Source organism: Anas platyrhynchos, chromosome Z (genome assembly GCF_047663525.1).
Source record: "Anas platyrhynchos isolate ZD024472 breed Pekin duck chromosome Z, IASCAAS_PekinDuck_T2T, whole genome shotgun sequence".
Taxonomy (NCBI): domain Eukaryota; kingdom Metazoa; phylum Chordata; class Aves; order Anseriformes; family Anatidae; genus Anas; species Anas platyrhynchos.
The window spans coordinates 41807235-41834288 of NC_092621.1; the positions used below are offsets into that span (position 1 = coordinate 41807235).

At 39.9% G+C, this 27054-nt stretch overlaps 1 protein-coding gene across 2 annotated transcripts in view; it reads left to right on the plus strand.

The window, feature by feature from the left end:
* TLE4 (TLE family member 4, transcriptional corepressor) overlaps nucleotides 1-27054 on the plus strand; it is a 97628-nt gene that overhangs the window by 7148 nt on the left and 63426 nt on the right. For both annotated transcript variants that reach the window (XM_027446250.3, XM_038170739.2), the window contains exon 5: nucleotides 24939-25001. In XM_027446250.3, the coding sequence (XP_027302051.2) occupies nucleotides 24939-25001 (63 nt within the window). The remainder of the gene's footprint in view (nucleotides 1-24938; nucleotides 25002-27054) is intronic.

Genomic DNA, 27054 nt, shown 5'->3' on the forward strand with positions numbered 1-27054 from the left:
AAAGAAAAGAAAAGAAAAGAAAAGAAAAAGAAAGCCAGCAAGTAGGGGATTTTGGGTTGCAGTATGTACAGATACTTCCCTACAGTTTTTAATTTCAGCATTAGAACAAATGGAAATGTTTGAGTGTGGTCTGAAGATGTCCATTTCTTACCAAGTTTTTTTTTTTTTTTTTTTTAAGAGGCTCAGTGGATAGTTTATGAATGAATAGTTGAATAGAATGAATAGTGCTGCTCTATGTTTCTAATTCAGTGTTGCTACTTCTTGTTGGTGGTCATTTGGTTTAATTTCTGAAATGAGGCTGTTTTAATGTTATGGTAAACAGTTTATTTAAATTGCTGTAATCAAACGTGCTTTCTGAAGGTTTTAATTGAGAATTGTAATTATCACTTAAAATAAGTGTCTGTATTTTGCTACAGACAACAGATATTTCTGAATGGGACTGATGGAAAGCATAAATAGGATACAGCATTCACTTCTTATTTCAATTATGGTTTTGGGGGTGGCAGTACGTAAATGCTGATTCTTTCTTCATGGTTAGGCTCTGTCTTTGAACTAATTCATGTGCTGGAATGTCGGATTTCAGCATTTTTGAAGGAAAATTCAGATCTGTTAAGAAGTCGGGTGTTAAAAAATAAATGAAATGACTTCTTAAGATCACAGTAAAGAAAAAAATAAAAACAAAAACATCGCCATTTCAGTCCAATCCATGTAAATTTTATTACGAGACTTGGGCAACAACCATTTGAGTGCTGCTAAAATATTAATTGGATAGAAATGAAAGGGCTCTACTAGCTGATAGGATATCATAATCATAGCTGCAGTAGTCGATGGTAAATGATGATAAATGGCATTAGGAACCTTTTAGCAAACTGTAATAACTACGAGGAGGGAAGCAGTATGGATTTGCATTATATCTGATACCCTCTAGTACCAAGTGGATTGCCAATACTGCTTGTTTAGCATTTTCTAAGGGCAATAGGATATTGATTTCTGACTTACAAGGAACGGCTCTATTTTCACCATTGAAAAGTATTGCAGGTTGTTAAGAAGAAATTGACTTGAAGAGGCCTGACTGCTGCCCATCATGGAGCAAATAAAGCAAAACTGCCGAAGCATGGTGGAGCAGCGAGATGGGGCCCTCAGCAATTTGTTGCTATTAATTTACCATGCTCGACAGCAAATCAATCGGCATCTACTTCATCTGCTGGAGAAAATGCTGTCCAGGGCAGATAAAAGGCCCTGCGTGGTATGGGGAATAGGCTGGATTGGCCAAACGGAGGCTGCAGTTAATGTGTAAATAAGTGAAATCAAGGCCACTGTTGCCGAGAAAGCTGTTTTTAATTAGGTTGGGGCTTTATAGTGAGCTATTTAAGAAAGTAGTATGGAGCTTGGAGAGTAAGGGGAGATTTATTGCCGACTGAGTTAATATATGGGTTGTACTGCATCCCAGCCTTGAGCCTGCTTGCTTCTTAAGCCTTAGTAAATTATTTTGGTAAAAGGGTAAAGATGGGAATCAATTTGTTTAATATAGGGCTGAGTTTTGACCATTTTTCATCTTCATGGCCATAAAATGCATGTATCACAGAGAACTGTGTGCTATATATGTAACAGAAAAGTACTTTTTTTTTGTTTCATTAACAATGGGTTAGACTTGGCATGAATGCGTGTGCATACATGTGTGTGCACACCTTGTTTTTTTAACACAGTCTGCAGCTGAATGCATATTGTCTTCCATTTGAAGAATAGCTGGAGAGCCAGCTGAAATTATACTGGCTGAATTTGTTCTCCATTATGAACAGTAGGAAAGATTTAATAGAGATACAGGCAGTGGGTAGTCTGAACTGAGCTGGAAAACTTCAAAATGCAAGGGCTTAGACATGAAATCTCGAAGACTGCAGCTCACACAGGACTATTAAGGAGGAAGGGAAAAACAAGTGTTTTTTCCATCAAAGTCGCAAAATATAAAAAATAGGTTGTCAAATCAGTTTGACAACTGAGGCTTGTTTGTCCCAGTTTTAGGTTATTTAGCCTCTGAAGCCAGTAGAATAGCTTAGAAGCTTATGAAAAGTTAGAAAACATGTTATTCTGCAGTTAAACCGAAAACCTTTTACTTTGTAATAACTGCTGAGCTCTTAAACAAGATTCTGTGCTTTTTTTTTTTTTCTCTTGATACAGTTGTTAGACAGCCTTCCTGTTAATTACTTAGAAGTTTGTTGTTTCTGCTTCTCTGCAAGTTGCTGTTGAACTAACCTTCCCCCTCAAACCACAGAATAACATGCATTAGGACAAGAACTTCTATTTCATCCTGGTTTTGCCGTTCATAAGCAAGGGAAAATGTCATTTTCTCCCACTTATTTTGGCAAGTCAGGCAGATGCCTAAGACACAGGAAGTAGCACAAAACATGCTGAGCAAACTTTTAAATTAAGACATACGTTCTGTTTTTACTGGCAAAAGGCTGTACTTGACAGTGCTTAAACATAACAGCATTTTTCTGCCTTTGAAAGATGCTAATTGCTGTGATGCTGCCTCACCGGCTGTGTTAGTTTATAGGCATGCTTGTAATTACTGAGGGGGCCAATGGTGATCCTATGGTTGGGGCTGCCTAACGCTTTCTGGTGTAAAAAATTATTGGAAAAATGTGTATGTGGTTGGTGCTTTTTTTTTTTTTATTCCTTGCAAGAAACTCTGTCACCTTGACTATTTGCAGCAAGGGACCTTGTTGTGGCAGGAGCCCCGTGTTCTTTTTCAGCAGCAGGGGAGAGGAAAGATGGGAGGCAGAAGGAGGTGGTCTGCAGCTCCTGCCCGGCGCGGCCGGCTGGCACGGCTGGAAGTACAGCTCCAGCGTGAGGCTCGTGCTGAGCCACCAGAGCTCACCGCCTGCGATGCATCTGACAGAGGAGGAGAGGGAAGCCATGTCACTGTTTCATATTTAATTACATTTGCATCTTTTTCTACGATGAGGTTTCCTCCCGTTCAGGGGCAAAAAAGAAGTACCGAGGCTGTTAAACACAGGAATAAAACATCAGTGGACAGGTTTCAAAGTGAGGTACTTGGGTGCTGGGATGCCCAAGCTTTACAACGTGCGTGTTAGTTTGGTCCTTCCCTATTGTGTATGCGCATTGTGGTGCAATTTTTATTTACACACTATCCGATCTCATTACCAGTTTTCCTAGAGGACCTCTTTCACTGCACAAAATAGACATTAGGAAAGTAGAATTAAGGTTGCAGAGGCGACTGTAAAGCTGGCTGGAAAATGTTTGACTGCTTGGCTCTGCAACCAAAATAAATAACTTTTAACATAAGGATTTAGGGATGTGAAACAATAGTGATTGGAAGCTCCTCAAGGCAGGGATTCTGTTTTTGTGTGGCAGTGAAGGGGATGTCCTCACACGTCAATCACAGCATATGCCATGGAGTTAGTGTATTAAAGCATGGGAGCAGATTTTTTTTGACACTAATACCAAGGCCAACAAACACCAAGAATTCAGAGCTATCAGTTTGGTCTTACTTTTATTTTATTTTTATTTTTTTTTAATGAGAAGATCCAGCATATTACTTGTGGAGTTGATGGAGAGCTGGGTTTTTCAGAAACGCGTGCCAGCGTGAACAGAGTGATTGTAATTGTTACAGAAGTCACTTCTGCTGCTGTCTGCAGATTGAGCACATCTGTTGCCAGTGACTTTCAGAAAACCTATTTAGCCACAAGGCACAGAGGGAGCAGAGCAAAGATGATAACATGAAACACAGGAAGTATAAAATGATGCTTGCATTAACTAACAGATGACAATACACTTGAAGCTAAACCTATCCATACTCAAGAAATCTGATTCTATGAAAGAAATTAAATGTTTGAATGAAAAAGTAATCTTTATTTTCAAATGTAAAAATATGAGGTGTCTTTAAGAATACCTGTTTGTGCCTCTGTTTATCTGTGTGTTTTTACAAGTTTGGCTTTGGTTCAAGATGATATTTTTACGTTCCACTGCTACCTTGAAGTACTTCTTATGTGAAAATTTCCCCTTGATATTGTTTATCTTAGTGGTGACACAAATGTTGTAGTAGTTAAGTGTAGTGGGAAGCATATTGGCACAATGTCAAGAGCAGGTGTTTAATTTTTAATTTTTTTTTCTTTAAAATATAATTAAAATATATCAGAAGTAGTACATTGAAGTCTACACAGTATTTTCTTCCCTGCTGGGATAGGATTTAGACTTACGGAATCATCTTTACTAGACCAGGACAGGTATGTAATGTTCTGGCATTGAACACTGTGGCGTTATGGCTGAGATGTTTAAATGCACAGATGTCAGGCCAGTCAAAGTTATAGTCCCCACAGTAAACTTGAATTGGTCTCTTTATGGTTATGTATTTGTATGGTACACTGTATTGCCAACTCTAAATGTTAAATCATGCCAGTCCCCAGAAAATCATGAGATTGGCTTAAATTAATCATGGAATAAAAATAATATATTTGGGGTTCTTTTTATTTCCCTTCTAATCTTAAGCTGCCAAACTACACTTGGCTCATGCTTCTTAGGTTTTTCTCCAGCATTCTTCTATAATCGTTTTTTGCTAGTAAAGTGTAAAACATCGTAAGATTCACAATAAAGTCAAGGGAGCTGGATATGTGTTGCAGCTGGCAAATTTTGTCATGATTTCCTGTTCTTGGAAAGTGTGTGAGGTGTACTCTTCTAAGAAAAAATAATACCAACTTAAAACTATGTACGTACTCAATTTAGAATAGCTTGTTAAGTTTTTGAGGATTATGTACCATGATGCCACAGACTTGGTGGTGATTTCCCCTTCTGCATCAGGAGAAGAAGGAACACAGGATGTAGTCTTGAGTGCAGGTCTTCTAACTTGGCCTTTCTTTTGGTCTGCTTAAATGGTTTCTCCACAGGATCTTACACTGCCAGAGGTTTCTGACATTTGCTGGATGAGATTCAACTTCTTCAAAGGAGGAAAAAACCTCTTGCTATTATGTTTGGGATGTGGAACATTGGCAATGAGAATGTGTGCTTTTCTTTTTCTTGTGTTTGCTTAAAAACCTCAGCAGAGCATCTCACAGTTGAGCAAAAATCAAAATCTGTCCCTTTCATGCTATAAAGAGTCTGCATAATAATAGGTCCTGCCACTAGATTTTGTTTGGCTCGTGTTGAGAGCTCTGTGCATGTTGTGGATGATCACTGAAAGCACTTTAAATTTTTAAAAATGCTGTTCTTTCCTCAATCTTAAATGCAATAAACTTGTCATGTATTTGCTCCCATCTCTTTATGTGCCTGGCTACTCTTGGTGTCTTGGTGGTTTGGGAAGTATGACAATGCAGGAACCCCTAAGCCTGTTATCTGCTCCTTAGCCCAGAAGGAGCAGTGGCTGCCCTGGGGCTGGCTAGTTGGTAGTAATAGATGGGCACCCCCTTACAGTAGGTAGGTAGCCTCTGTCTAGAGAGCATGGTAAGGCTGTTGCTGGCCCATCCGATGGGCTTCAGTTACCTGTGTGGCCAGTGTTTGAAAAGTCTGGCTGGCAGAGTGCTCTATCCGACAGCACTTGGATGGCTGAAGCTGTCATTTGCTGTATTGACATGATAGCGTTATTTAAAATTAATCATAATGCAAAGTATAGTGAGTTTTTCGCCTTGGGTCGAGGGAGAAGAGGACATTTGGGTCGCTTGTTTTCTTTCTTGTGTCCCTCTGTTCAGCGGCAGAAATTGAACTTCTTTTTCCTCATTTCTTAGGATGCAGATAGCTAACAGGGCTTCTAGTTTTATGCAGTTGGATATCCAGTTAATGCATGAATTACTCCTATTTATTAGTTGATTCAAATTTTAGCTTCTAAAACCCTGGCGAAAGTGGAGCAAGCCTAACATTTATCTTGGGCAACCACTTTTTGCCATTTCTCAGCTTTCCCAGGGATGAATAAGGAATTTGCAGCTGTGCTTCATGGCCAAAACACTTCTGGACCTAATTTTGAAAACACAGCGGTGTTCTCTTTCCTATTGATATAGGAAAGAGAGCCAAAATAACTGCAGTGCAGCCCAGCCAAGGCTTGGGGAAGAGTCAAATATGGACTTCACAATGTTTGTCTACACATTTTTATGAAAACCACTTTGCTAGCGACTGTTCAGGGCTGGGTGTCTCTGACTGTTCTCTTTCCTCACCTGGGAGATCTTGCTCAGGGTTTGAGGTGGTCAGGTCATCATCCAGCTGGCTCACAGTCAAGAAGCCAGGGGCATTTTGGACTCTGCAAGGTCATGTAACTCCAATAGCTGAACCAAGATGTGTTGTGGTTTTGGCATTAAGAGAGGTGTGGGGCTCTGCTGGGCTTCTGTGGTATCTGCAGGATGAGGAGATGTGAATTCAGTATTCATCCTGTGTGGAGTACTGTGGGTCTGCAGAGAAAAGCCACTGGTGATATGTGTCCTGTTTCCTGCTGCAGATACTTGTAGAAGTTCACATATGTCCTTGGCTATCTTAGATCTGGAGGGGAGACCATTCAAATGGTGTGGCAATTTGGTAGTTGTGTTTTCTCTGACTGTGGGCTCACACTCTGTAGCCCTTTGTGAGAATCTCTGAACGTTTCTGTGCCTCTGTCTCCATCTCTGAAATGGTGATGATATTTACATGACAAGAGTGATGTAAGATTTAATTTGTTAACTTACATTATTAGATGAGAGGCTCTAGAGAATCACAGGATATTGAATGAATATATATTTGCTGTGGAGGAAAGAGGACTCCTTCCAAACTCGTGTCAGCTTTGTAACAAAGTCCAGCAATACCTTTACTACTGTGTGTTTTCCTTTATCCTTATGCCCCAGGAAATAACAATAGAGATGCAAGAGGTGTCCTCCTGCTTGCTCCTCTGTTAGTTTTGTATTTGGAGATGAAAGTTGGAAACAGGGGCCTGGTCCTATGATAACATTCGGAGAAGGAAAGCAAAGTGTGCAAGGCCAAAGCTGACCAAAACCCTTACGCCAGATTTTTGATTTGAGGGGGAAGCCAAAGAACAAGGAATGATTAGAGGAAATTAGTTAACTGGTTTTCTTCTCACATCTCATATTTCCCTGCGATACTGTTCACTCTGTATGACAGCCATCCAACTTCACAGTGCTCCCTTGGAAAGACAGCACTGTGGTGATGTGCAAGAGAGTCAGCTAGAATGCCACTACTGTCTGCCCTTTGTAATTTCATAAAGCATGTGACTACGTAAAGCATGTTGATACCTCTTCTTAAAATATCTTGTGTTTGAATAACAAGAAGCTTGGAAAGACTTTGTACGTAAAATACACTCTGTGTGTTTGTGTCGGCGTGTCAACAAAGAATAGATAGGACATTCTTCTATGCAGTTTAACCAGTAGGCTTTCTGTCCTAACTGCAGAAGACTCTTACCATCTGAACAGGTTGCTTATTTGCAGGTCCTATCAATGTTTCTTAGTTTCTGGGGAGAAACAGTGTGTTTTTAACTTAGTCTCCTCTTAAACAAACAAACAGAAAAAATGCAAGCATTGATGAGGGTCTCTTCTTTGTTGATCTAAAACACTAACTGTGGGGGAGACACTGATTTCTCTGAGCATCAAAGGACTTTTTTTATGTCAGAGTCAGTTACTGTCTATTTGTCCATGAATAAACATGGTGATGTTACTGTTTGAAAGTAAGTTACTTGCAGGTTCTTGGTTAATGCGATCAAGAGTGATGTCCTGTTTCCTTTGCAGCTGTGTGTTTCCACGTTCTTCTAGAGATGGCTGTTAAATCAAACAAGGCTAATAATGTGTCTTTAACATGGATAACATGAGAAGAAGGGCATTTTCCATGCATTGCTAGAAGACATTTAGCTCTCTCCTCCTCACCACTCCCTGTGGTTTATCTCTGCAGACTGGTGACACCAAAATATGCATGATGTTTCAGTTGTTGGCAGCATAAAGAAAGTCTTACAATTTTATGCCTGTGGCATCCTGGAAATTTCTGGGGAATGTTTGTTTCTGACATTCTTTCTAAAACCACATTTAACTGGGGATGACAATTGTTCATGTTCTCAGGTTTGATCGTGTAGATAGATATGTAAAAATCAGGAGCACCACAGAACTGTACTAGAGTCCCGATGAGCATACGTGTGGGGTGATTTTTTTCTGAGGTTGTGGATTTCCACTGAAGATGAGTTTTCAAAAATGTTTATGAGACACTTTTCAGACTAGCCATAGCAGCCTCATTATTATCCATTTTCAAACTCTTATCTCTGTTATGTAAGACCTTCATTTGAATGTAGAAATGTCCAGCTTCTTTGTGTATGCAGTGTGTTTTTCAAATACACCTTTGGCCAAATAGGCTTATATACTTTGCGAATGTATGAAATATTTTGTCTTTTATTTAGATGCAGGTTACTTAGCTCTGTTTTCTGCCTGGAACTCAGGTGGGTATTTCTTTTAAAGCATTGATTTTTACCAAGTCTTTTGTGTGGGTGAGAAGAATCCTGGGATAATCTTAGTTTACACATTTTCAAAGAAAAATGCCGCTGTAAGTATGCACTGTATTAAGGGTCACGAGGTTTGTTTAAGCCTGCAACAGAACCTGGAGAGCCTGAAAATCTGTAGACACAGGAAATACCTCTCAGTATTAATATGAAGCAAAGCACAAAGCTCCCAGGTAGATGAAATAAATCATCTGGGGATTGTGGAGACCAGGTGCAAGTGTCTGGTCTGTGCTGTCAGAGGCTTCCTGAGACCTTGGACCATGCACTGCTCCCGCTCCCAGCTGAGAAGCTGGGGCATTGCAGCAGACGCTCTTGCACCACTGGTGGGATGTAAGGACAGCAGAGTGAAGGCAGAGGGAAGCTTGCAGCGTGCGGGGCAAGCCGAGTGACTCATCATGGAGCCAAAGAAATCCAGCACGTACAGCGGGTAGCTCACAGGGAAATGTTGAGGTCATGGGTGTGCCCTACATCTGGCACTGCTTGAAGGCTGAGACACCTGAGGTGGTGCTGCCAGGACATGCTGCCTTCACTTGGTAGTCTCAGACCAGAATTACCTTTAGAAGAGTGATTCCTGATTTTCATCTCTCCCAGGAAAGTGAGTAGAGATTGGGCTATCCAGCAGAAAGCTGGTTTGCGTGAGATAATTGTTCAGTAGAGCTGAAAGAGGAGGGATGCTGTGCTATCGCCATGGAAAGACTGTGGCCAGCTGGAAGGGGTTTTGCTGGGTTCCTGCCCCAGCCCCATTTATATTTTGGCCCACGGTGTTTTTTTCACATGCAATGATTGCGAGCAGGATCTGGAAAAGGGACTTTTCTTTTGCAGTGGAAGAACTGGGAGTATTTCCTTCCCAGAGTTCACAGAAGCCTTTTAGGTAGGGTGTGCTAAGAGGTGGGAAGGAGAAGTAAAGAAAGATTTAAAGTAATGTATGTAATGCTCTGATTAAATTCTTTAACCACTAAGCTGTTACATAGAAGTTTCTCTGTTCTCCACCCCTTTTTATTTTTTTCAAACGTGACTGCTGCTGTGTTTCATGTGGGAATCGTCCTGGCAGGAGTTCCCAGCTCCCTTGGGGACATGGGTGGAGAAGCACTGAGTTGGAGGGGGGTGTTTGCCAGGGCTTAGTTGTGAGCTGGGTTGGATGCCAAGGACACTTCTGAACATGTCTGGGAAAGGGACTGAGAAGCATTTACTGGGGAGCTTCAGTGCTGGAGACAGACACTCCTGCATGCTTCTGGTGACTTCAGCATTGCGTGTTCCCAGAACACGTCCCCGTAGGTGTGTTTAGATGTTCCCCTGTGCTTAGGAATTCTTGAAAAATCATCTTGGGCACTTATCTGCTGACTTTCTGTCCAAATTAGCAGGTTTAGGCGTTATTAAAAATCCCATTACATACCTTCTTGAGACTTCACATGTGGCCTTTGCTGCTGGAGTTCTCTGTCTGGGAAGTGGAAGTAATACCATTGCTGAAGCATAACCACAGTGGAATTTTTGGAGACCGATATGTTAAGTAATAAGAGGTGGGATATTATTACATGGGAGTCACTTAGAAGTGTCTGTCTTTATCTCTCTAGACTGTAAGATGCTTGGGGCAGGGTGTTATTTCCCAAGACAGTTTTGTCCTCATTTTGCCTCCCATGTGAGTTCTGCTGTCTTTTCCATCCCAGCTGCAATTAGCATGCTCCAGTGATGTGCCTTTCGGCAGTAATGCAGTCAATGCTTTAATTTGTATTAAGGAGGCTTGTCCCTTGGTAATCTGTCTTCCCAGCCTCTGTTCTCCATCTGGAAAACAGGATAATACTATTACTACTTTTTTTTTTTGTAGGATTCTGGGAGGAAAGATGAAACTACACAAAGAGCTTTCTCACCTTGTGTAGTGTGTCCCTATCTTCTTTCTGCATGCCCCCTGGCAGGGACCAAGGGTCTGCCCAACCCTTAACAAATGCCAGAGATAGGGCTTATTCCCATACACCAACTGGCTGCAGCACAGTGGGATCTTGTGTCTCTTGTACAAGTAATTTTATTGTCAAGTTGAAGAAAATGTAGGTGTTGATGAAGCCTTTCATACCTCCTGGTTCCAGGCAGAATTAGCCTGGGATAGGCTTCTGGTGTAGATCTCAGGTACCTTAATTTCCAGTCTCCTCAACTTCATTGGAATTACTACCTGTCCATTTTTTGGCAGGGTCTGCTTTGATTAATTGGTTGCAGAGGTTGAAAGAAGATAATGGCAATATGAGTTGTCAAAAGATTAGGCAAACCCTCTTAGTATTAAATAGAGAGGATCACAGCTTTGCTTGAGTCTTAGCACATCAATGCCCCATGTGTGAGAAACCGTAAATGTAGTTTTGATGGTAAAAGGCAGTTGGACATTGGACAAAAATACTAGTCAGAAGGCTATTTTAAATACAAAATAGAAGAGTTTCATATCTGATGTTTTTCACTGAAATACTGCTGTGCTTTTCCACCTTCTTGAAGCAGTGGGACTTAGAAAAAACAGGTCACTGTCTCTATGTGAGCATCACATTGCTACTACCTTTCTTGGTAACTAATTTTGGATGCAGAACAGCTGTGAAGTTAGTAGGACTGTAACAGCTCTTGGTGCATAGTCTACTTTGGTCTGTAGAGGTGGAGAAAGCCTCATTTACAACTAGATCATATGGGCTCTACAAAGGTTTTGCAACAGATTTTGAGAGTAATTTTGTATAGCCAAGGGTAGCACTGGCAGAAAATGACATCTGTTTTTAAAACTTCACTTAAATGTCCTCACTTAAGATAATGTGTGGTTTGTGGTGCGTGTAGATGGTATCCAGGAGTGTGACTGAAGTACTCAGAGGTGTGCTTTGACCACCTTTGAACAGACTCAGGTCTTGCTGACTGAGTAGCCTGGGAGTCTGGAGGTCAGCAAGGGTTGATTATGTTGAGTATTTCTTGGTCAATTCTGCAGGTAGTTTAAGGGAACTTCTGTTTTGTGTTCATGAGCTGAAGTTATGCCTGCGTTGGCAAACTTGATGCAACAAGGTTTGATGACTGAAAATCCTATTTCACTTTTCTTTCCTTTGTTGTCACCTATGCCACATGGTATGTTATAATAGGGAAAAGTGACTTTTTCGATAAGAAAGTCAGTCACTTTAAACTGCCTTCCCTTTATATTAAAGGTTAATATTTTCCAACTTAATTCTTTTATCTTCACTGAAGCTCACACAAAGAAAACCCAGTCTGAGCTATCCAGTAGTCATCAAACCTATTTCCCTTCCTCCTCCCCCTGGCTTTTTCCATTGTCTTTGTGAAAAACAGACAGTGATTATTCACGAACAGGTTTGCAAACAAATTGTAGGTAGTTCAGTGATTTTAAGGTTTCCCTGTATTCTGGCAAATTTCTAATGCAAACAGAATCGCACAACTAAGTCTCTAATTGTCATGGGAAACTACTGTTATGAAAGGGAATAATTATAATAGTTTGTGCAAAACAGACTCTCATAAAACAGAATAGATACAACCTTTGTCTGTTTTTGTGGGTAAAAATATTAGGATTTGAATAAGTGCTTTTCATATAAACACTTGCCTGAAACCTTTTTGATTAAAAGGGTGGAGAGATTACAGACCCAGCTAACTAAATATGAAATTAACAAGCCCAGAGACTGCATTTTGGTAAACCATAGAATTACTCCGTGGCAAAAAGCCACATATCCATTTAAAAAAAAAAAAAGAGAGAGGGGGAGGGACACACGGAAATGTGGTTTTGCTGTCTGTCATGCTGTCTGCTATAACTGAAAAACACACATTGTTTTGAGTCATTTTCTTTCACATTTTTGACCACAACATTTAATTACTTAATCTGACCACTGCCAGGCTAGTAGTCCACCACTCATTTTTACCAGTAAGTATTTATTATTCTGAATTCACTGCACAATTGCGCCTGGGTGATTTGGTTTACCAGATGATCTAAGCGGTGGCTGCAAGGACTAGTTGAAGCTTGCAGCTGAAACAGATCGTGATGCTAACCCGAGAGGTGAAAAGGTTGTTGTGTGGTTGATAGGAACATGTCTTGGTTGCAGCATAGTGGAGGAAGTGAAACAGAGTGCCTTCCCATGCTGAGAGGAGTATCGGTATATGTCACAAGACGAGAGCAGCTTGCCAAGAGCGCTGCGGTGTGGTTTGCTCTTTTAACTGTGTTCTTGTTTTCTGGCTTAAAGGAGGAAGGTGTTGAGTACTCACAAGAAGTCTAAGCATAGAGGCTTTGGGTGTCTGAGACTGCAGTTTTCTCTGCGCTTCAAGCTGGCAGCAGATGGCATTGATAATGAAGGGAGTGATCCAGCATTTGACTTTATATCTCCTTCTTTGGGTTAACCCTAGGGTAAACTGGGTCTGGGAATGGGATTTGTATTTAAAAAAAGAAAAAAAAAAAGGAAAAAGGAAGTTTGGGTTAGTTTCAGCTTGGATAAGTTCCTGGTTTGGTTCACCACATACCCAAGAAAAGGCTAGCAGCACAAGGGTGGGTTGAGCAGGAGCAGCTGGATTAGAGGATCAGTGGCACATTTCAGTGCCTGTTTTTACACCAATTCATGTGAAAACCACAATGAAAGCCTTCTGTCTCCAAAACAGGTACAGCGTAGCTGGTGAGAGCACTGCCCATGTTTCTGACCCAGCTGTCTTTACAGGGGCGTCATGGGTGCTGAACTGGGCTAACTTTGTGGAGGAATCCAAAAGTGATGATGAGAACACATCTTAAGGCAAAATGTGTTCATGCTATTATCACATGGTTAATCTGTTGATAGAATTGATCGTTTACCCCTTTGATGTGCTTGCTTTTGACCTATTTCCCATGTTCTAGATGTTTTTATTAAAGTCTCTATGCAGAATGATGAGGAGCACATTTAACATATGGCACATCTTGAGTATTTGTCTGAAATTAATGCAGTTCATAGGAACTCTTCACATAAAGTGTGATCTCACAGGGAGTTACAGCACTGGAAGAGGTTTCACGGAACTTACATTTCTCCACCAGAGAGTTTTCCTTTGCTCCATACCTCCTGTTATGCTTTTTACAGCGTTTTCTTAAATTCCATGTTTCTTTAAAAAGTTATGTTAAGTTGAAATCCTTCATGGATAAAAAGTATTTGAAAACTTCTATAATGGTGATTTAATTTCAAGATAAATGTAATTTAGTGTTGCTTGACTCAGAGTCTGTCCTGGCAGGAGTTTTACTGGGGAAATGCCATTCAAATGAATTGAATATGAAGATGTACTTAGTGTATCCAGCTGTCTTGGACAAGCGAATTTCCTGGATGTATTAAGCATTCATGTCTTACAAGTGTCTTAACATTTGCTTTGCAAATGTGTCCTCTTAGAAGGTTAAAAGGCGTATTGTAAACTGCCTGATTATTTTAGATGTACTTCACTAGCGAAACTACCACTTGTTAGATATTCACATTTTGAAGGATAAAATTACCTGTTCTTTTCTAGTCCTCCTCCACTTAAGAGAAAACTGGTGAGTGCTGCAGGGAACTCTGGTTGCAGAAATGCTGAAATCCAAATAGAGTTATTGTCAGCAGAGGTAGTTATGGTCCACAGTGATTGAAATTATGAGCCATGACAATTCATATCAATATTTTTTCCTCTATAGGAGTCAGGGCTACAGACTGTTACTTTGTTGTTGCTCGCAGAAAAGCAGCATTTTGCTGCAGCAAGAATCCTTTCCTGTTAAGCTAATGGTGGCACCACGTTTTACTTAAAAAAAAAAAAAAAAAAAAAGTGGGTACAAAGCAGTGTTGTCTGAGTGGCGGCAGAGATGTGTGAACTGCTGGAACATTCAGTGTTTCACTACTGTGTGAATCTGCTCAGTGTGCCGGCTCCACGGTGCTGTCCCACCTACACTGTGGGCAGCCTGCCCTAGAGAAGAGGAATTGGGATCCTGCTGGCTGTGCCAATGTGTGTGGGGTGAGGTGGTGAAAGCCCCAAGCCGCAGGGCTGGTGGCAGTTCATCATCTCTTGCCTATCTGCAGGATGCCATGGCATTGAGGTTCTTGGCCGATAACTTCATTAGAAATGTGGTATCGTCTCATCATCTCAAAACATGATGAAATCAAGAGTTGGCACCTGAAGTTGAAATTTCCAATTATGTTCCGAATAAAAAAAAACTTGTGCTCTACTATACACCCTTAGCATTTTATATAACTTTCATTTGTCTATTGAGTGTTGATTAAAAAAAAAAAAGAAAAAGTTCTCTATAGTTGGGAAAGGGAGAGAGGTATCTTAAATGTAATCAGATTCTGAGATAATGTCTTGATTCCAGAGGAAGGAACTTGGTAAGATACCTCCAAGCGATACAATAGAATATCTATTTATTTATCTTCAGAAAGATTTAACAGGTATCATACTTACAGGGTTTAAAAATTGGGATGGTAACATGCTTCATTTGGATATGTGTCATTGCAAGCATCGAAAGTGGATGTTTGATTATAGCATTGCTTTAAAATCCACTGCACTATTCTTTCTTCTCTTTGGGGGGCATAATTAAAATTAAATGTTTTTGTGTACTGGCTTAAAAAGGGTAAGATTTTTATCTACTAAATTATGTCAAATACCAAAGTTTGTTACCTTAATGTACGGAAATTACATCTGAGTATTGCTCATTTTCATAATACAACAGGAAGGTGCAGTGGAAAATGAGTTAAAATGTTGTTTCCTTTGCATAGACTACTTTTCCTTAAGTAAACATTTTTTTTTTCTTCTTCTGAATTTCTTAACTAAATGATAACTATCCAACACATCGTGTGAAATCTCTGGGCAGGAAGAAGAGATGAAGGATTGGAGATGAAACAAGACAGTGTTGGAATTCTTGTAACCAGACCCAAGAAATCCACTGCACAAATCAGTGTGCTGATTCCTAGTATTTATCATTTTAGAAGCAAACATAAACAAATGTAATTATAAATGAAATGAGTGGGCTTTGGGCTCCAACATCCATGATCTGCAAGGATGAGGTAGCAAAGGCAACCAGAAGTGGAGGACAAGTAGTAACCATATTCCTGATGCAGAAAGGTGGGTTCCTGGTCTCCAGATGAGTTTGAAAGAGAATAAACTGAGTTCAATAGTTAGCTTTTTTGTTGTTTGTTTGTTTTGTTTTGTGTTTGAATGGAGACTTGCTTTTTTTTGCCCTTTTTGTAAGTTTATTGGTCAACTTTTTGTAGTTCATTGAAACCTGGGCCAGCACAATGTTTGCTGGAAAAAATAATTTTTATTTATTTACTTTTTTTTTGTCTGGAGGAAAGCAGAAATGCGTTGACAGTGGTTGCATGGAGTTGGTGGTCAGGACTGGACTTGTACAAGCTCATACACATAACTGGAAGTCTGGCACAATCTTCATAGTTCTAAGGCTTGATAGTGTATCAGCTTCTTAGTGATGACATTGGGAGCATACTGCTCCAAAGTAAGCACTGGAACTGGAGAGTGGAGGTCGGATAATGGGGGCCTATTGCTTCTTCTGAATGTTTTCTTTCTTCTTTTTTGTCTACTTGCAAATGAAGGGCGAGTGTTGGTGGGGATCAGGAGTGAGAGCTGGGCACTTGAACCAGCTCTAACTATTTTGTGGAGGGAAAATGATTTTAGTGTTTCTTTTGTGTTAACACTTGAAAAGAGCATCGGAGTCCCCTTTCCTGAGCACTGTTTGTATAAGTTTTAAAAGCATGGTTTAGTCTGAATTAACCTGGTAGAGGCATTCAGCCTTTTGCTAAAAAGCTGGCTGCTTAATATTTTGCCAGCGCATCTAAGGACATCCCAAAATAACGATAAGTCTACTGAGAACGGGTTTTGACTCTCACCTTTCATTGGTTCATGATGTACAGATTGAAACTACTGATCAGCAGTATTTCTCTTTGATTACAATTCCTTCAACTTCTGAGAAACAGAGTATGAACTTGTGATGTAAATAAATAGGGGACTTACTGCACCCGATTAAATTGAAACTGTGCATTAAAAGCACTATATCTATGTATTTTTATGGCCGCTCTGAGATTGGCTCGTGTCATTTCCAGTAGGTATGGAAGAACTGTGTTCAGACTGTTTGGACGATTGTGTGAGGGGAAAGGTCAAGCAGTAAGAGAGCAGTGATGGTGCATGTTCCATCATTTCAGCTGTTACGGGCAAACGTTAAAATGGAAAATTCTGACCTAATTAGTTATGAGATGGACACAAAAGATTGAGCTCAGAGCTCAAGCTGCTTTAGTGGGATGCCACAGGTTTATAAGCTTAAAAAAGAAAAAAAGCTTAAATAAGCTTAAAAAGAAAAAAGAAGAAAAAAAAAACAACAGCTATGAAGTCAGATTCCTTGAGATGGTGGAGCAAGCTGGAAACTTCTCATTCTTACAGTATGAGGCCATATTTTACAAACTCTGTAATCCTATGAAGTGTCCTGTGTGAGGATTGCTGTTAAGTGATGGGATAGTACCTTTCAGGGTACTACAGTGCTCTACTGATGTCTTTCCTGAAAGACCGCTGTGCTTCACAGTGGTCCCTTCTTACTTGTTTCAGTCTGCTTTTTGGGCTGTCTTGGAAGAAGGGAAGTTGAAGCCAGTTTCTGTCATTTTAAATTCTATTTGCAACCTTTCTTCTGGATGCTCTGCAAGTATTTCTGGCATGGCAAGACAGGATGCAGCTTGCTACCTAGTGGCAGCCTGAACTGAAGATGAGACACTCCAGGCAATGTGTTTCTGTGTCCGTACTTGCTGGAAGACATTGATATTAACAATAAACATGAGTTCCTCAAGCGACAGGCTTGAAGCAAGTTTATGTTACCTCACTTGATTTTCTTTTTATTGTCTTAATCATGAATGGTTCAATATGTATCTTTTCTTGTTCAGTTGAGGTCCATGTCGTTCTTGAGACATTAAATAAAAGCTATGTCTTATCACTTTAGCAGCCCACATATTGGGATGTATGTTAGTAAATTGATTTTGAAAATTCTGCCACTCTAGTCTATTGCTGATATTGCTGTCCTCAGTATTTTGTACAAAATAAGCACATTAATTTATTAAAGAGTAATTATCAAGTTTATAGTACTCTATAGGCTTAGTTGCAATGTTTATAAAGGAGATTGATTAGGAAAGTGAGGGGAGGTAGGTATGTGTGTTTATTTAGCAGGATCTTGTTGCATTCAACTCTCTAAGTACATTTCATACAAATAAAAAATAAATCTTCTATTGCTCAAGTTTAGTGAAGAAGTTTTCTGTTTAATGTCCCTCTCACTAGAGATCTTTGTCCTCCATTCTCTTTGAATACAGGACTAGATTCTTTGCATCTCTGTTTCCAAACAACATTCCTTAATGGCTGAAGAGGAATTTTATATTCAGGGCTTGCAATATTTTCTCCAGTTCCATAGAACTGGAGTAAGCACTTCCAGACAACAGTCTGTGATTAAAACAAAACACATTCTTCTTTATGAAAGAAGAGTTAATTTTCTGTGAAATACTAAGATTAGCTTTTTTGCTCGCTTTATTCAGGATCGTGATATGTCTCATACAGTGTAATAATGTTTTTTCCCTCACTAATTTGTGAAACGCTTGTTTAGATACTATGGGTGTGTGCATGTGTTCTTGGTAAGCACTTAATAAACTAGATTGATCTTTTTGGCAAAGGCTGCATTGTGTAAAACAAATTAAACCTGAAATAACAGTTGTTTCAGATTATTTTTCTGAAAGTGTAATTGCATATATTCTTTTTCCTACTGGCTGCTGAAATGGGTTTCCCAATAGTGTTTTATTATTCTGTTTTATTTCAACAATACATATATAGTAGTTTTGTTTCCATTCCACTGACAGACCTACAGCCTCCAGTGGTAATTCTTTACCAGCAATTTTTTATAATTGTAATAACTATGGAACTTCATGAAATGTAGTGGAAATATTTTTCCTGAAGTTTATATACTATAAATAAAATCCCAATTTTGCTTTTTTCTCTGATAAAAAGGAATGCAAATGGAGATTTTTAAAGCAACAAATGGATTCTCAACCCTGTACGTGTTAGAACATTTTTGAGTATTTCAGTATCTGAAGTTTATATGACTCTTGCTTCTCTCTTAGGCTCCAATTCTGTTAAGAATTGGGACATATGCTAAAATACTTACCAAGGTACTTAAACACGTTCCCATATTTTATCATGTGCTTAAGTCCAGTTCTTGCTGTGTGCTGCAAAGGTGAATTGAACTAAGTCCCTAGGTGCTACCATCAGAGGAATTCGGGAGTGTGGTGGTCTGTTGTGTTCTCTCTCATGTGTGCAGCTGGTGGCTGCTGGGCAGCAGTTGTGCCATGAGCACTCCGACACCAGTAACTAGCTCTGTTCTGGGTTGGGCTGCCTCATGGGGGCTTCTTCTGCACAGCCTTGCCCACAGGCTTATCTGCTGAACATTTTTCAGGAGTACCCAAGTTTTCAGAGGCACTTGTGTATTTGAAGGTCAGATTTTTAGATATACTGGTCTGCGTATCTAGGCAATTAAGCATCATTTAAATACTGCTCCCTGATTGCTTTGGTCAAAAAGATGTTGGCTGAGCTGTGGAATTAAGCAGTTGCTCTTATGTTGTATCCTTTTAATAATTTTGAGGCACTATTGATTGATACAGGTCCTCATTCCTTTACAAGGGTCAGATTCAGGCACAATTATTTTGTTATCATCTCTTTATATGCATACCAAAAACGTAAGGGAAAACGTATTTATTAACCTTATAGTTAGGAAATGTTTAACCATTCATTTAAAGAAAAAAAAAGCAACAATGTAAATTGTTTTGGAGAGCTTAAAACTGTTAAAATAGTGTTTTTTCTTAGGTGGCTCTCAGAGGGAGTCAAACAATACAAGCTTGTGTTAGATAAGTAAAAAGACAATTCCAACTCGAGCCTTCGCTGCCTGCCTCTCCCTCATCCTTTCTGCTTCCATGCTGGTGTGTTTTTATGCAAAACCAAACATCTTTTGTGTTTAGGGAAAGGAGTAATAGAAGTGTCGGTGTTTGTTAACATATTTGACAAACTATGGCAGCAAAAGCTATCCTTTTTATATTTTGGCATGAACAATTGCCCTTTTATTGGGCCATTAATGCTATTTCAGAGCATCATGCTGTATCCACAGGCAATAATTTAGCAGCTGTTTATCAGGAGCTTTCATAAAGCTTTGAATAGTATTATAACATTCAGTAACCCTAACAACAGCATTTCAGAATCTGTGCCGGTTTAAATGGGATATCCGTGAATGTAGTTGTTCAGGGATGCGTGACCCACATAACCTATAAATTTGATTGGAAGTTACAGTGCTGGCATAGGCTGATGGATAGCAGATTAGAGCCCTGATTAACCATGTGATTCACAGGCTGGGAATATATTGTCCTAAGAAAGATTCATCAGATGCAATCAGAATTTCAAGTGGTCAGATGAAATTCAAATGCTCTCTGTGCTTTTTCTTTTTTTTTCCTTGTGCTTTTTTTCCTTAGGTTGCCCTCCGTTATTTATTTATTTATTTATTTTATTTCCAATGCTGAAAAATACTTCTTTGATGAATCTGCTCCTCACCCTAAAGCTGTCTGTCTGTTATTCATCAGAAAGCAGGTCGCAGTTCAGTGAGCAGAAGAAAAGATTTTAATAGAAGCTGTGCCAAGGGCTGTAATGCATCATTTTAGGGCCCTAATTACATTACAATGACAAATATCAATGGTGACAACAGCAATAACCTACATCCTTTAATGGCTATGCTGGAAAAGGAGTTTGGGCGCTGCGCCATTAGATTAGACTTGGTTTCAAAATATAGGCCATTAGAAGTGTGTGTCCACAGCATTATTGGCCGATAACTGAAGCCCAGTGGAAAGGCCTGTAAATAAATGATGCCTCTCTAAAGCTTGGTCCCATGGGACAAAAGAGGCAAAATTAGATGGCCGTGGAAGCAGCAGTGTTTCCGAGGCAACTTTAGCTTTCAATGTGAGGAATTGGCTGCCTTATTTTATGAAATCATACTTTTTCCTTCTCCTGCCAATTAGGCTGATCATGAAAAAAACATTGGTATGGCAGCTAAGAGAAAATAAAAGGTCTTAAACTGGTATTTAAATGTATATTTTTAAAAATCTCTGTCAATGTGGAAATGTAAAGCAGACTTGTGTTTTTGTTTTGTCTCTTACTTTGTACATTACGCCAGTGGGAGTTTTCAGGTCTTGTCTAATTGTGGTTGCAGTAGGCCTACCAAGACTCTAGCCTGCATTATCAGTGTCTGCACCTTCAGATCTTAGGGTGTCCTTGTGAGAAATCCACTCTGACTAGCTTTAGTTGGTTAGCTTTTTGTTACATTGCAGTTGTAATAAGCACTTGAGTGTGTTGCTGTTGGATTATTCTATGCAGTTAATTGCAGAAGTGCCATGGCAGAGGATACTTTGTATTTACTAGATTAAAATGTCTGTTTCAAGTTTTGTTTTGTACATCACTTACTTGTTTTTTTTTTTTTTTTCCTATTAAGCAAAAAACAAATACACAAAAGGTGTGTTTTGGCTCTTGAGTTGTTACGGTTTGGGATCATTAGCTTAGTACCTAACACTGAGCAAGGCGATGAGAAAACATTCTTGCATCGCTGAGTGTTGTTGTGTTAATTATTCAATTCTGGACCACTGGAAATGCTTACTGCAGACAACATTCCTCAGGCAAAACGAACAGTATCCTCAGGCATCCCTGCCATCTTTACACTTAAAATAATAAGCATTTGTTTAAAAATGCCTTTCACATTTGACTGTTTGAGTACACAGCATGCATCAGGAGACTTTACTGTTAAAACACTAAACATGTTTCATTCCGTTTTTTTAACAATGTGTTCTCAGCTGCTTATAAAGCCACTTTGAATTCTCAGATCATACAGCTTTCTGCCTCTGATAACCTGCTCATTGCTATAAGCTGACAAATGTGCTGTGAGCATACAGCTTGCCCATACTTTTTGCTATAAATACTTGCTGATGGCTAAAGAAACAAATTGTTGGTATGAAATTACAATTTAGAGAAATTGTATGAAAATTTATGAAAGAAGCAAGTTCCCCTTAAAATTTTGTATGCTGCTTCAGGCATCATGTTTCAGTCCCAAGTGCTGAATGTCCCTCTGCCATAGAGTCCATCACCTCTGTGGGGTTTCAGAGTAGTTTCAGAGTATCTGGAAGAAGGGTGGACTGAAGTGCATTTCAGATGCTTTTGGAAACACTTGTAAGAACATGAACGTAACATAAACCTAGGTGAACTTCATCTGCAGGCCATGCTTTTGACTAGTTTGTAAAGAAGCCTCTGATTTTTTTCTTTTCTGAATTTAAGGAATAATTGAAGTGTAATTAAAGTCTTCCCAGCAATATCTGCAGGCACTGGAGGGCTAATGCTGAAGTGTAACTCTTTATGGAATACTTTTGAGATTTTTGAAGACTTCATCCTTGAATATTCAAGAATAGGTCAGTGTCTGTTTTACAGTTCTCAATGTCTGCTTTGGCAATAGCAAGAAACATCCAAAGACAACTTCCTGAGAAAATTGAAATGCGGTTGCTTTATAGTCAAGCCCCAAAGCATTGTGGAATAATAAAGTGGATTGCGTACCCTTCGTGAAGTCTCCCCATCTCTGGCAGACAAAAGCAGATCAGGTCTTTTGAGGTTGTCAGACTGCACAATGTGTCATGTCCTTCATAGCATTTGTGCATGTACCTGGCACTTTTTTTCCTGCGATCTGTGATCTCCAGGGCCAGGCAGCCCATGTCTCAGTCGAGCTGTACCTCTGCAGACCCTCGGTGAAGTCCTGCTGCTTTTCTGGGGTGTTTCCTTGCTGCATGCTTTCTTTGCCAAGGAGCAGAGAGGTCTGCTGAGTGCTATGCGAAGTGGCCTACTCCCAGAACTGGTGTTTTGACTCGCTCTTCATCAGGTGGCTCTATCACTGCCTTTTGCATAGCAGCACCATGAGATGTATTACTGATCACTTCCTCCTTTTGCTTCCCTTGCCAGGACCTTCTAGTAGTTATTTTTGCTCTTCAAAACAACTGTCTTTCTGCAAACTGCTCTGAATTTTATTGAAGCATTAGTGCTGCAGGTGGTAAAATTCAAGTGTACACAGAACCACACAATGAGGAAGGCTCATTGCCATGGGAATTGAAGACCATTTTAACAAGGAAGTCATCTTACTTCTAAAGGCTGTGCCTAGGAAGGGCTTCTCAGCTCTGTTGTGACTGGTGCAGCAGGTCCCATGGGTAGCTGAGAGCTATGGCTGAGGGATGTCTCAGCATCTCCTAAATCCCTCATTGAGCTCTTTTTCTTCTCTGTACATTGGGCCAGGTGCTTTCTCGCTCATTCCACCTTCCTGCATGAAAGGATCCCCACTGTTCTGTACTCTGGTGCGGCTGATACCAAGAGGTCTGTTCAGGTTGTGTAACTGCTCATATTCCATCAATGAGTTTGAGTTGTCCAGCTAAAGTGGGGAGAAGTCTTTTGCTGAGCATAGCCAAGGGAAAAGTCGCCTGGGGGCTGTGTGGGAGGTGTGTGTAGTTGTGACAGGCATTTTATGTGTGGAATTGTTTAGGAGGAGTTGTTCCATAGTGAGGAAAGCATCACTTCCTTATTACTGCTTAAATGGTAGGCCAGAGGGACTCCAGCTTGAGTCACAGGCAGCAGTGCTTTGGTGTTTTCTCTTCATGTGGAAAAGCCTTTGAGAGCAGGACATGTAGTTTTCTTTTTGGTTTTAAGGCACTCAGGAGATTCCTTAGGGGAAAAAAAATGTGGCTGGGACCCAAAATTTGGAAATGACTGAATTAATGGTGCTTGAACTACTACAGCACAGGTACTTTGTAAGAGTGCGTTGTATTACAGTCTACAATTCCTTAATCAAATATTGCTTCTCAAATAATGCAGTACTAGATCACGAAGCCTTTCTGGCTGAAGCTTAGACACACACATCTCGTAGCTCTCTGTATTGCTTAATGTAACAAGCAGTTCATAAATCTCAGGATGAAATAGCAAACACTGTCTATTTAAAGGAGTATTTAGGTTTTACATTGTAGCATGTTTGATATTATAGGCATGTGTAGACCTTTGGAATCAGCAGACAATTTAGCTTTGTGATGAACATATTCTCAAGTGTCATTTAAGGTGTCTATGCTTGCTGGTAAAACAGAAAATGTCCAGTAGATGAATGTCAAACATGTATTAAAATGCATAACTTTAGTGAGATGGGGACTTGCATAAATCATGAAGATCAGTGAGAAGATGCTGGGACAGTGCAACATTGAGATTGATACATAAATAACCTATGGGAGTTTAAATGGATTTTGGAGAAATGAAGAAATTGTATTGAGAAGTAGAATGTGTAAACACGAGCATGTCACAGTACGCACAAGGGGGCAGAGTTAGTTTCACACGTGCCCTTACCTCCAGCATTCCATGTCTTCTGGTTATGTAGCTGTCTAACTGTAATATTCCTTGAACACGGGTTTATTTTCTGTGTAGTACTGTCTTTTTTAATGTTAGTTCTGGGCCTTTCTGTTCTGTCGGTTCATTTCTAAGGTTGTGCAATTTAAGAGACTGCATAGCAAAAAGGCCAGAGGGGTTGCTGATAAAAGAAGGAAGCCCAAATTGCACAAGTTTATACGTCTTTGTCATATGCTTAGTGATTTCGCAAGAGGAAGAGCATTCTGTCCTACTGTATAATGAAGAACTGGTCCTGGTTATAATTTATTATAAGAAAGTTACAATTTATTGTAAGGAAGTCTACATCGCCTTAAATATTCTGTCACTAAAGCTGTAATTCTTGTGTTATCTCTCCAAATCTCCTCTGTCTCTATTGAGATTTGCAGATTAGATACACAGAATAAGAATTGATCTGCAGTGTGGAAATAAAGCATCATATATTATCCGTTTCTGATCATGATTATGGTCTGTATCATGAAAGTAACTACTGTTAACCTTGGATTTGATAATGGCAAAAATATGATACAATTATGTAAGAATATATAAATACAAATTTATAAAATATGTGTAAAATTATTATCAGTGAAGTTGTATGTAGTATTGCTAATGTTCTCCCAGTGTACATATAGAAATATTTGGTTTATCTGATCCCTTCACTTACAGTGGCATTGTTGTAATTTGAAGTGATACTTCCTTTTGCCTTTTAGGAGAGATTTTAGTGCAACACACGGTATTTTGCTTTTGTTTTTTGTTAAATCTCATGAAGAGTCTTTCCTTAAAAACAAATGTGTTTGTTTATATAATGAAAATTAACTTCTCTTTGTATTATATGGAAGTTCTAAACTGTAGAATTTTTTAGCCAGAAATGACTGTCTGCTAGGAACTATTGAACCGGCTCCCAAATGCTTCTGCTAAGCAATCCTAGCCAGAAGATGGCTAGAGATGGATACAAACAAAAATATGTCCTGTGCTCATGGATAACAGTTGCGTCTGAGAATTTATATAATTAAAACTTATTTCTTCTTGTCATTTGCAGGCAGAAATTGTCAAGAGGCTGAATGCTATATGTGCACAAGTTATTCCCTTCCTGTCCCAAGAGGTAGGTAGTAGTCTGCACTGGTACTAATCTAAACAGTTGCCTCATCATATCTGTTATAAAAATGGGACTTTGTGTTGAGACTGTTCATTTATGAATCTCATAGTGCTTGTAGATGACTTTCCACTGTGTTGTCCTCATTGTAACTTAATTATCCTCTCCAATTCTATTATAATATCATTTAAATGTGTTTATGAAATGGAGAGTGTTGTAATGTGTTAAGCAAAATTTTAGTTGTTTAAATACTTTGCTGTCACACACAAATGCAGTTTTGCTCACAATTCTGACTTTGTCAATCTGAAATCAGAGGGTAGCTTGCAAAAACACTAGAAAGGCATGATTTGTGCTACATTCCTGGCAGCGAGCTTTAAAGTTTGGCAGAAACTTCTGTTTTGGTGAAACAAGTAGTGGTGCTCAACAGAGTAGACCTACAAATGCAGCTTTTTTTCTGCCTGTTTTCTCTCCGCATCCCAGATTACTTATTACCATAAATCCTTTTATGTTTTCTGTGTATTTGGGGAATATAGACAGAAGATTGAAACTCACTGTGAGCTAATTTCTCTAAGCACTAATTTTCTCCAAATTACTCTTTGTCAGTATTATCCCGAGTGTGCGGTAGATACTTGGAGGGGCACTGGGATTTGGGGGAGTTGGTTGGAGCTAGCAAGGGAGCCTCGGAGCTGCAGGCATGTGCAAAGTGAAATGGCAGCGTGGCTCATGACAGGAGATGTCGGGTGCGTGATGGCTTCCCCTGCCCACCCTACTGGGGGAGAGGGACTGGGAGGTGGGGTCTGCCAGTGCCCGCTGGTGCGCATCTGTTTAACGTGTGGTTTCGCTTCAGTAGCTGAGAAGTCAAAGCTGGAAGCTGTATTTCTTTGTGTTGCATACATAAAACATCATATCCATGCCTGAGAATATGCTAGGGCTCTTTCCACCACCTTTTCAGCTGCCCGTAAAGTGCCATTGCATTTCAAGAGAGCTGCTCATCCTGCTACATACCAGGGGCCGTGTGCTCTGTGCCAGCATTCGGCTGATGCTGCCTGTGTACATGTGCCCGCGTCTGCCTGCGTCTGAAACGAGAATGACGCTATCAAAACTAGGACCTGGCAGTGTTTGCGAGTGCAGCAGTGCTCCTTGCCTATAAAGATGGGTTTGTGGAAACTAAATGATGTGTAATGATCTAGTTAGATTGCTGGGGGACCAGAATTCAAGTGCTGCATGGATCTAAAATGGGTAACTGTTGATTTTGTACTTCAACTGCTACGGAATCGCTGTACTTCTAGTTAGGGGGTTTTATTTGCTGCGCAGGAATAACACGGCATATAAAAATGAAGTGTAAAGCTGATTCATACTCATGCTAAAGCAAGCACGAAAATGTCACGATTTTGAAACAAAGGCAGGGGTGAGTACTTGGCAGGCAAAGCTGTGATCTTGGCGAAGGCACACGATCAGTATTTCCATGACAGAGACATCTTCTCCTGAGTATGTGATACAGTGTTTAGAAACTCTGTACCACTAAACTACTACTGGTACTGCTATTTTCAGATGAAATCCTAAGCAGAACTCTGGTACACAAGCAAGTTGCACTGTTCTGCCCATCTGATTCCAGAACCTAGCTTGTTTTTCCTGGAGTGGGTCTGGTTCTTGCCAGGGAGTACATCTGAAGTGAGATGTGTTTTTTTCAGAGTGACTGCTAAATTCTGGCCTTTGGCTCTGATTTTGAAAGTGTTAGTGTCTACCCCATCTATGTGGAATGTTTTTTTTTTTTTTTTTAAAGACACAAAAAAAGGGCAGTGAGGTTTTGAGCTTAAGTGTTAGTGGCATCCCACATAGGTGAGCACAGACTCTCTCCTTTTTCTCTGCTCTGTTTTGCACCATGCTCTTCTCTCCCTGGTACTAAATCACCCTGGAGTCATTCTTCTGAAAGCTGGTATTGGTACAGTTTAAGTGCATGTATTAGAGAGAGGAGGCATTGTGATGGCTTCACATCATGCTTATTGCTTTTCCTCAGTCAATGCGAACCTCCCTTGTGATGCTCACATGTTGTAACTTTTGA